Raw genomic sequence first — 11854 nt, 5'->3', positions numbered from 1 at the left:
TCGAAAAATTCTATTCCGGCAGCTTAATTTGCAAAATTTAAGTAAGTGCCTTAAGTTAAGTAAAACTTCATTTTTTGTGAAAAATAAACAAAAAAAAGTACATATTCATGAAAATATTATATTACGAAGGAATGAATACTTGTTGCGAATGTATAATTCTACTCCGGCGGAGTAATTTTCAATATTTGTCCATAATGGTGCAGCCGCGGGACGGGTAAATACCTCATATGGGTTTTGTTATATAAAGCGTTCCGGAACAGACTTTTTCCAGTTAATCTTTTTATCAACATAGTGTATATATAAAACAATATTGTTTAATTTGTTAACATTTAATAGATTTCAAAATTAAGCCATAACGTAGAAGTCATTTGCCGCCAGCCGGGTAAATACTTCGTATGCGTTTCTTAATATTAAGTGTTCCGGAAGAGATTTTTTTAGTTAATCACGTTATCTACACAATTTTTATATAAAATATAAAACAATATTTTGTAATATGTTAACATTTAATAGAAAAAATATTTCTCTTAAATAACATATTTGTATACATACCAATTATGCCATTATTTAAATAAAATGATATTTCTTTACGAGATGTTTGGTATTTTCAGATTTCTTACATAAATTATTCAAAATATTAACGAAGTTTTTCTCTGTTTAACGGAAATTTTTAAATATAAAAATGTAAGCAATAACAAACTTTGACAGCTAGGAAAACCAGGCGAATTAAGAAAAAAATTATCAGCTGATTGATTAACACCACCTTATATGAATTCGCCTTGAATGTAAGCAATAACAAACTTTGACAGCTAGGAAAAACAGGCGAATTAAGAAAAAAATTATCAGCTGATTGATTAACACCACCTTATATGAATTCGCCTTGCTCTACAATTTATCTACACTTGACAGAGTATTAGTAAAAATTCAAATACCCATTACTTTTCTAACTTTAGTAGTTGAATATTGTTAATGTTTATTACATTTTGGAATTAATTGTGTTGCTGGTGTTTAATGTATAAATATTAACGTAAAATGTGTACGGACTATATTCAGAGTTACGATGATCTTCAAAAAGAATTGGAGAATGCGAAAGATACATTAATTGTTCTAAATGATAATATCAAGCGTATTGTAGGCCGCGGCCCGAAGATACCAAGAGATTCTAGGTAATAATAATATATTGTCATGCATGCCAATTATGTATTTATACTAAAATTTACTTAAATGAATGCAGTTCATTTAAATGGAGTGATATAAAAAAGTTAATGTAATTTATTAATAAATTATATGTATACATATATGTTAGACCTACTTACAGAAAGCAGTGTTTTTGATATGCCACTCAAAATATACATTCCTTGGGAACAAACCTAGATCCTGCAATAATTTGTATGATGATGTTTATGTTTATATTCACAGATATAATATTATATAGGTACATCTAAAACTATCTAGATTTGAATCTTAGTTTAACAATACAAACTTTTCCAGTACGACTTGCCAAAATACAAAGTTGAGTTTAGTTTGGTCTCTGCCAAAATTAAAAACATAAAATACATGTGGTCAGGGTCCTCATGAAACTCACTGAATATCCAACTGCCCAACTAACCCTACTTCACACTGTCCAATGGATTTATGGACGCATAAAGTTGAAGTAGCCCAATTATTATGCCTGGGCATTGATCTAGAACCTCCAACTAGATTGTTGTATAGTTTTATCTTTTATAACAACATTAAACACAAAACATATGGCCAACTTGCACTCGAAAACAGGTAACTCAGTACAGTTATATGATGTCACACTTTGGCTAATGCGGTTTAAAAACTGATATGTAATCGAACAAAAAAAAAAATACAGTCTGATTCCCGCTTAACGAAATTGCAAATGACGCACGACGGTCTTCCTATACCCGGAAAGGATTTATTAATGATTCACATTTTTGTGTGTAGCCGCCTCTGGGTACGTCAAAAACTAGCTTCGCTTAAAATACTTTTCTCCATATCAAAATTTTTGGGTACCATTTTATGTATAAACATGTGTCCAATATATTTCAAAAAACTTTTTAAATGTTAAAATTTTAAAAAATATTTAAAAAGGACCTCTCATGTATCAGATACAGTTTAAGGTATTTTCAGACTACAATAATGAGTATTAAGATACTTCCAATTAAAACAAGTAGGAAAGTATAGTCGGGCATGGCCGACCATATAATACCCTACACCATAGTATATTCTTAAAATTTTTATTCTTTATAAAAAAATTTATGTTGAATATTACCATAATTCCAAAATATTTAAGCAATTTATTTATAGAAAAAACTAAAATTTCTAAATGAGGCTTTATATAGGTCAAATATGGGCCGATCCTCGGCAAATTTGGGAAAAGGATATATTTTTAAATAACAGTTAGTTTTGTTGAGTTTCATTGCGATACAAATGGTTACAAGTCAATTTTAGACGTTTAAGACATTCTTTGAAGGGGGGTTTGTATGGGGGCTAGGGTCAATAAGGGCCGATCCTTACGAAAATCCGCAGTGTCCTTTATACTTACACAAAACTTATTTGTGCCAATTTTTAGAGAGATAATAGAATATTTGACGTAATTATGGCATAAAAAGGTCAAATCGGGAGGTACGGTTGTATGGGGGCTAGGTAAAATAATGGACCGATTTCAACCAATAGGCTTCCTCCCTATGCCAAAAAAACATGCTTGGTCCAAATTTCATCAAATTATCTTAAAAATTGCGGCCTGTACCTTGCGCACAAGGTTTAAATGGACAGACGGACATGTCTTAATCGACTCAAAAAATGATTCTGAATCGATCGGTATAATTTAAGATGGGTATTAGACCAATATTTTTGTATGTTACAAACATCATTACAAACGTATAATACCCTCCCCACTATAGTGGTGTAGGGTATAAATATTATGAAAATAATTCAGATTTTCAAAAATTTATCCGAAAAATATATTTCATGTTTACACTGTAAAATTTGTATTTTTTTTAACAATTTTCAATCGTTTATGCACTTTTCGTTCATATTTTTAATATATTTTATACTTTTTGTATGTTTTATTATTTTACATACCGAATACGTATGCGAATAAAAAGTGTTTTAAAAAATTATTTTTAAAAACTAAATTACAAATTATGTTTAGATTGGAAAATTGTATTATGATACAAACATTTTGACAAGTATTAATACTCAGTATTGTAGACTGAAAATAACTTTAAAAATACTCAAAATATTTTGAAAATCGATTTTTTGAATCGATTAATATACAATTTTGCTCTGCAATACAAAAAACATATTAAGTCTGTTGGTTTACAAAAAAATGTTCACTAGTTTTAAAAATTTTACTATTTTTTTAAGTTTTCTGTTTTTGTACACAAAAAATTTTAAAATATAGTAAGCTCTTTGAAAAAATATTTTTCTCTTTTTGGCTTGAATATTTTTATCAAGTAAAAAGTAAATCTAAATTGTTCTGTATTGATTTGTTTGGAAAAATATTTAATACAATTTGTTTTAAATTTTTCAATAAAATAACAATGAAACAAAATTTACTTGAATATTTTACTCTAATTTTTAAATTATCAAATTTTACATTTTTAAAATGTTATGTACATATCAAAGTATCTGAGTATCTAATTCGGGATTGCCCAAAAGTTTCCTATGGAAGAGTAAATACTAATTCATTTAAAGAAAAAAAATTTTTGTTTAAGATTTTTTGTTGCAAAAACCAACACATTCATACAAGGAAAAAGAAAAAAACATTTTAAATACATACAGTTGCGTTCAAAATAATAGGAGTGAAAATTTGAAAAATTTTGAATATACATTTTTTAGTGAAAGATTTAGATTTTTAATTAAGTATTTTCATTAATTTATTTATTTAACTTGTTCTCTAATTTTAATTATCGTTATTTTAAATATCGAAGAAATTTATATAAAATAATAGGTAAATATTTTTTAAATTTATATACAAAATATATTCTTCAAAATAATAGGAGTATTCGATTTAAATTCAACTATTTTTAAAATAAAAACAAAAACGAAAGCACTTCCATCTAAAATATTATTACTTAATGTGTGGCAGTACAAATCAGACTTTTTTTTAAAAATTTTATTTAGAATTTGGGTATATGAGTCCCTGGAACTTAATGTCTTTCCGACAACGGTTTATGATGCTTGATGACACATGTCGTGGCCGGTTATCAACAAATATGCAGTAATTTATTCAGAAAGCCTTAAGAGATGTTATACTCAAGGTCTTTTAACGTTTTGTTTTAGAATCAGTAAGTCGACAACCATGTAATGGCCTACTTCCTATAGAACGAGCTTCCACCAATTTAGAATAAATAATGTTTTTATACGACAACACCTCCATTTTATCAAATTTGTTTATTGGGAATATGAGAGCATATCTTGGGCTAATATGTGTTTCTACAACATTTGGGGTACGATACCATTTTACCATTTTTTAGACCATACCCTTTTTGTCAACACCCATCATGAATCTTTCCTATTATTCAACTTCTTTGAAAGTTGGTTAGAGCTTAATATTTTGCGATTAATGAACTTCCAATATATTTTCTGAATTCATTTAGTTTAGCATTAAAAATTCATCCATTTATGAAGCCACCTCTAAATGTGTTACTTTGCAAACTTAATGGGTTTCACTATATGCTTTATGGTCTGAAATTATATATTTTTAAAAAAGATTTGTGTACAAATTAATCTGAGCTAACTGAATATTGATCACGATGTTTAATAACTACAATTTGCCTTAGTTTCACTAAGTTGGGGCGCCCTAATGGGATTAATTTAAAACAGTGTTGCTCACACACATACTACCATAGTTTTATTTGTGTTGGTAAAGCAGCAGAGAACAGAATTCCATTCAACTAAAAAAATGACTACAAACTATAATGTATATGCTAACTGTCAAATATTTATTATGGATTTTGACAGCCAGCGTATATCAAAGTCTATATATAAAAAACTATTAACTGTTCTCTCATGTTATCCTAAATTAATTCGGCTTTCTCAAAATTTTGTTCTTGTATTTCTGTGTGTATTTTAAAAACGCCGCGCACAGACCTTGCTTCGACAAGTGCTGATCAGCAACTGATTTGATTTTGTTTTTCAGGTTGAGAGCAAACCAACTGATATTGCTCATTTTAAAAAGAAGAAGAATTAAACCTATAGTGTATGTGTATAAACTTAGCGTCAGCAGAATTTTCTTACCCTATACGCGTGCTATGTAATGGCAATATTGATCTTCTCTGATTTAAAAAAAAGATAAGCTCTTATAATTTTTGAATAAAATGTTTATTTTTATGAGAGATTTTAAAATTTTTGGCTTCCTAAAGTATTCAAAAAGTCTTTAAATGGAATTACCATCAGAATTTTCATATTTTGTTCGCGATATTTTTATAATTTTCAAGATATTTGAGCAGATTATATTTTCGTCAATTCTGACATTTTCTATCAGGATTTTAAATAAAATAATTGTGAACTGAGCTCAAAATTATCAAAATATAACAGTTTTGTATCATATTTTAAATATTTACGAGGAATAAAGAAAATTAATCTAATAATATACGGTACTCCTATCTTTTTTTTGAACAGTCGTAATCAGAAATGGATTTCGAAAAAATACCAAAAAAAAAAAAACAATGAAGCTATTTACAAAATTTTATTTGTTTTGTATTTTAAACACTTAACAAATAAATATCGTGAAAAAATATTTTGATTTCTGTAAATCTTTCTTTTTTAGGTTAAGCTGCACAATTATTTTTAAGTCTCACTCCAATTTTTTTGAACACAGCTGTACGTACACGGCAAGAAATATGATTTACTTTTAAAACAAAATAATTTGCCCTTTTGTTTTGCAAATCTATTTCTGTCAAGATTTTATTTAAAATTTTGATGTATGAGCCTCAAAAACTTAACTTTCCGACAACGGCTTTGAGAGGCTTAATGACGCATGTCGTGGCCGATTACCACCAAATATGCAGTCATGTATTCTGAACCCCTTTAAAGACGTAAAACCCAACATCTATTAATGATTTGGAGTCAATAATGTTTTCATGTAGCTACACTGCCAATTTATCAAATTTGTTTGTAGGGCATATGAGAACATTTCTTGGGGTAATATGTTTATGTACAATCTTTGGTCTACGATTCCATTCTACAATTTATTAGGCTATACCCTTTTTGTGAAACATATTATGAATTATTCCTATTATACCACATCTTTGAAGGTTAGTTAAAGCTTTATATTTTTCGATTAATGGACTTCCAAGATATTTTTGAATTGATTAAGATCTAAAAACATAGTTTATTTTTGTATTCTTGCAATAAAAATTAATGTTTGAAAACACCTCCAAATATGTTACTTGGTAAATTTTTTCTATTTGAATTCATGCTTTATGGTCTAAAATTGAAATGAAAATTTTGACCACGATGTTGTATAACTACAATCCGAATAGGTTAGGTTAGGTAGATAGGAGAATGTATACTACATCAAATGCGAAGAAATATACCTAGGCCACTATTGAGGTTGTTGTGCGCTCCAATTCATGAAAAAAAAATTGTTCACTGAATGCATTATTTTTCCATGTTTAGAAACTCAGTTTCCTGAACGTAATTCCTAAGAATCTTCCAATCAGTGTTGGTTAAGAATCTTATTTCCGGAATAACATCACTTCCAAGATACTTGGATCTAACTTCGACGAATGCCTGACAATGGCAAAGAAAGTGCTCCAGAGTTTCACTGTCCTCTCCACATGCTCTACATTCTGCTCGTCCAATTTTGTATAGATGTGCACGTAATCCTATGTGTCCACTCAGAATACGTACCATACTAACCTCAGACTTGTCCATTTTGAGGAGATTTCTAGTCTTGCTCTCATCAGGGTCACCCCATAGAATCTTTGTGGTTCTACACACCGTTTCATTATTCCAAGAGGAATTATGGGATTCTCTCATCCATATTTTTAATTCAGCTTTTGTTGCGTCGAATGGTTTTACGTTTGTCAGGTTAACTACATTGAGCTCCCCTCCCTTTAAAGCTTTTACATTCGCTCTTTCGTTGCCGACTACTCCCGAGTGGCCTGGTACCCATATGATGTAAACCTTACCTCTTGGGGAGTATTCAGTTAAAGCTTTCTTACAATCCAATACGGTCTTAGATTTAATTCTATTACCTGATATCGCCCTAATTGCCTTCTGCGGTCGCATTTTTAAACCAACGCAATTTACACATTCCGTTATTGTTCGTACTTCTGCCTAGAAGCTTGCGTTATATTTCTGTTTCTGGGTCTTAAATGTAGAACCCCAGGCCCACTTTGTTCCCTAATTTAGAGCCATCCGTGTAGCAACGGATTCCTACTGGTATTTGCTCCAATGTTCCGCTTGAGCAAGACATTCTATCTGGGATTAGCTTTTCAAAGTTTCCGACATATTCTGTGTATGGTATGCGATCAGGAACGTCCGTTGAATGTGTATAACCTTCCAATGTGTCCAGAATAATTGATGACGTGTCCTATAATTGTTTTTGGCCAGTTTGCCTAAAGTAAAGAGCCGTTCGGCTGTAAGCGCCGTCTCATATCTTATATATGTTTCAATGGGTGGAATATCAAGCAACGTTTCCAGAGCCTTGGTTGAAGTAGTACACATGGCACCACTTACACCTAAGCAGCATGTACGCTGAACTCCCCGTAGTAGTTTTGTATTACACTTTTTGTCCAAAACAGTCCACCAGATTAATGAAGCATAAGCTAGAATTGGTCTAATTACACTTTTATAAATCCAATTTGTCATAGCAGGACTAAGACCCCATTTCATGCCTATGGTTATCCTACATGTCGCTCAGCACCGATGTGCCTTGTTGATCCTATCCTCAATGTGGTGTCTCCATTTTAATTTCCGGTCAAATATTACACCTAAGTACTTAACTTTGTCTGTCACCGGTATCTTCTTGCCCAGAAAGCAAGGTTCAATATATGTAGAAATTTTTGTCTTTCTTGTAAAAAAAACATAGAACTGGTCTAGGGATTGGATACGTGTGCACGTTATTGAAAGCGCCTTCGATGTCAATGCAGTGTACACAGTTTGCTATCGAAAGATTCACCTATGTAGTGGACGATTTCGTTTAAAGCGGTTTCCACCGATCGTCCCTTTACATAAGCATGCTTATATTTAAGGTCTTTGTAAGGTATACTGCTTCAAACCATGCTATCGACTATCCGTTCCAAGGTTTTAAGTAGGAAGGACGTAAGACTTATCGGTCGATAGGACTTAGGTGTCGCATAGCTAGGTTTCCCTGGGGTATATGCCAGTTTTAAGCACGCAGTGAATATCTGTGACAGATGTACGGAAACCAGTCCCGCCTCCATCTGCCTCCATAAATATTTCCATGTTACCCTCTCCTTCCTCCAATATCGGTTCATCTATGTTATTCGAAACACCGGGAAATGAGAGTCCATTAGGAGTTTCATTGTCTCCTCCATATCCTCAAGTCTCCTGCCCGTGTCATCGATCATGGATTTCGGTTGGACATGAGTTTTGGATAGGATTTTTTTTATCTTCAATACGTCATTTACGCTATCCACCTGTTCACAGAAAAGTTTCCAGGAGTTTCTTATATTCACCAAGTTTATTTTGATACTCATCCCAGTATACTGCGGTCTTTTTACGCCGTGCCCGGTTAAATAGTTTGCGAAGAGTCTTCCCAAGGTTCCGGATCTCCCCAGATACCCAGGGTTTTTCCTGGACAAATCTCCGCTCTCGCAGAGGGCAGCTGTCCTCGAACGATTCAACCAGGGCACATGTGAACGTTTCCTATATCCTCTTTATTTCGACATTGAAAAGTTTCCTGACCTAAACGGTTCTTTAGTAAGGTCCCGAATATTGTCCAATTAGTTTTAGACTTATTCCGAAACTTTATCGGCTTTGGTGGTGGCCTTAGTATTTTGAATCTTATGTACAGATGATGAGAAAAGGAGTGCTCGTCCGAAACTCTCCAATCCTGAATTTCGTTTATAAGCTCTTATAAAATATAGTTATATCTAATACCTCTTCTCTGATTCTATTGACGAAGGTAGTTTGTATTACCCCAAGCTACATGGTGCGAGTTGGCATCACTACCTATTTCAATTTTCTTATTTTTCTTTTGTGCCTCTTCAACCAGTTTCATCAGATCCGATGTTGGTGGTGGTGTCGGAGAATTGAAAGGCAGGTAAACAGATGAAAGATATATGTTGCCACGATCTTGCTTCAGCACCGTTGCATCCGCTGTTGATAATCCTGTTGAGAGGAGAAAACATAAGTTCTTGTGACATAAGATACATGTTCTTGGGCGAGATCCTGTATCAGCGTAGAAAATTTGGAAATTTACGTGATTTAATCCAGAAACCTTGTTGCGAATCGTCCAAGGTTCCTGGATTAAAGCTATATGTATTTTACCTGTCCCGGCCTAGCGTCGTCCCAGGGAGGAGGGATACTTCCTACCAAGTTCTTTAGGGTGCTAACACATTGGTGAGATGCTAACCTCATCATCATCACGCCCATGATGAACTCGCACCTGTCGCTCTCTATTGGTTGTTTGCCCTTTGAAGCGATTGCATGGTCCACTATCTTATTGTTGACCAGATCTTATTTTTTACTCTGTTGTTCTATTGGAATTTTGCGTGTCGGATTACCGGCATCATAAACTGCATAGCAGAGATCGTCCCGGTGCCTACTTCTGGCAACTTTGGCGTAAGATGGCGGCTCTTTTCCTTTTCCTCCGTCTAGCTTCTCCTTCCTTGTTTTTCGGGGCTTCTTTTCAGATACCCTTACCTTCGAGGTTGATTTCGCCGACGTGTTCGTCTTCGGAATATCTGGCTTGGCGTTGTCACCCTTACTCGCAGAATTCTTATTTGAGGTTTCTTCAAGTGAAGTATGGCTTGGCTTCGACTGTGTATTAGAAGACGGGGAGCTCTTTTTCTTCTTAGGTTTATTTTCGGTTGTCAACTCCTCGGGAGACCTGATCCTTTTTGCCTCAGATCTTGTGAGAGAGTCCGATTTTTCCTTTGGAGTGTCGTGGGATTGACTAACTATGATTTCCTGAAGCATCTTTTTCAACTTCCTCCTCTGTGCTCCAGAAATTCCAGATAAGTTTTCAAAATTTTATTTAAGAAATATTTTTATTATAAATATTTATAAATATCCTAATTACTTTCGCAAAATAATAAATTTAATTCATCATCTTTTTTGGGAAAGTTCTTTTTACAGTTTTAAAGGGATCCGAATTAATTAATAAAAAATTTAAAATATCTTTCATATATTGTATTCGGCTGGAATTCTGTTCTCGTTTTTTTTAATAGTTTGTTCTTTGCTTCTTGAGCTTCTTCCGATATATCTGCTACGCTTAATTTTGAATTTTGTACAACTTTGCTGACATCCAAAACCAGTTATATTTTTCTACAAACAATTTTGCGGTTTTCGTACAAAAGTCTTTAAATTCCTCAATTTTGATTTTATGTTTTCCGGAAAGAACAACCAATATTATATAAATATTTTTAATAATGTCGACGTCTAATTTGGTAATTCGTGTAAGAGTAAGAGTGTTACATATTTTCACATCAACCATTGTAATATGTAGTTCGTGTTTGACAGTGAGATTTGTATTGCTAACGGTAAGGTTTGTGGTGTTCAAATTTCGAATTTGTTTATCAATTTTCTGCTTCTCCTTAATAATAACATCCCTGCTTTCCTTAACATATTGAATATTAAGGGGCCTGCAGTAGCAAGTAGATGGTGGTTTCGTATTTTTTTCCATATTATGTTATCTTTATAGGAGAGTTGTAAGGGGACTTGTAATGAGTGCATGAGAATCGCTATTATTGCATTCTAAAAACGCTTGTTTGTATTGCGTAGTGCCATCAAATCCCTAGTTTTCAAGATAAACGAATTTGTGTATTTAATTTATATGGGAAGTACCGTTCCCCTCATGGGTAGTCCGCCAATTTATTATCCGAAATAAATTGGCGGAACTTGCAAGAAAATAAATTAATAACAAAGTGCAATGTAACATAAATGCTTTATTACGAAAATAAATCACATTTTATAATAATATCTGGGGTAGATAACCAATGTATATATGTATATATTACTTTATTATAATCAGGTTTAGTTTTTAATGTTTTACATATGTTTTAAGTTCTGTAATAGATACTGCGTGGAAATTAAATTTTGTATTTATCTCATCTATTTGATTTTCATATTGCACATATTCTATATTGTCTCTGATATCTTTTATACTGTTTACGAAATAATTATTAAATTGGTAAGCTATATCCCAGTTATTCTTATATTCTATATTATTAAATATCACATTTTTATCAGATTGGTTTTTCTTTAGAACTAAGTTTTTAATGTTCAGAATATATATACTTTATGGGGTCTTAGAGCAATATTTCGATGTGTTACACACGGAATGACAAAATCAATATACCCCCCATCTTTTTTGATGGTGGGTATAAAAAAGACATGCATAGTTGCATGTAAAAAATCTTTATACGGTGATTTTTTACATGTTCATGATTTTTTGAAAGATTCTCAAAAGAGAATTGGAAAAAACAGACGTCTGAAAAGTCTTCATGTAAATTGCGCCTATTTGTTTTAGGCCATTATAGTTGACTATATGTTCCAATGTGTTCTTATATGTACTTTCTTTGATCCAATCAATAATAAAATCTCATCTGTTTTTTTCATTTAGTTCTTCTATTATTTCTTCAAATGCTTCGTTGTACTTCTTGACTACTCGGTGATTGCACTTATCCAGTATTTTGTCTCGCAAACCTTT

The 11854-nt window shown here is 32.3% G+C and overlaps 1 protein-coding gene across 1 annotated transcript in view; it reads left to right on the top strand.

Moving 5' to 3' along the window:
• Window positions 1-897: 897 nt before the first annotated feature.
• Window positions 898-11854, top strand: part of LOC111688923 (pinin) — a 51507-nt gene continuing 40550 nt past the window's right edge. The window contains exon 1 of the mRNA XM_046949560.1: window positions 898-1163. Coding sequence (XP_046805516.1) covers window positions 1030-1163 — 134 coding nt within the window. The 5' untranslated portion in view covers window positions 898-1029. The remainder of the gene's footprint in view (window positions 1164-11854) is intronic.

This window comes from Lucilia cuprina, chromosome 4 (genome assembly GCF_022045245.1).
Source record: "Lucilia cuprina isolate Lc7/37 chromosome 4, ASM2204524v1, whole genome shotgun sequence".
Taxonomy (NCBI): domain Eukaryota; kingdom Metazoa; phylum Arthropoda; class Insecta; order Diptera; family Calliphoridae; genus Lucilia; species Lucilia cuprina.
The sequence above is the reverse complement of the archived record's forward strand: the minus strand, read 5'-3'. Positions and strand labels throughout refer to the sequence as shown.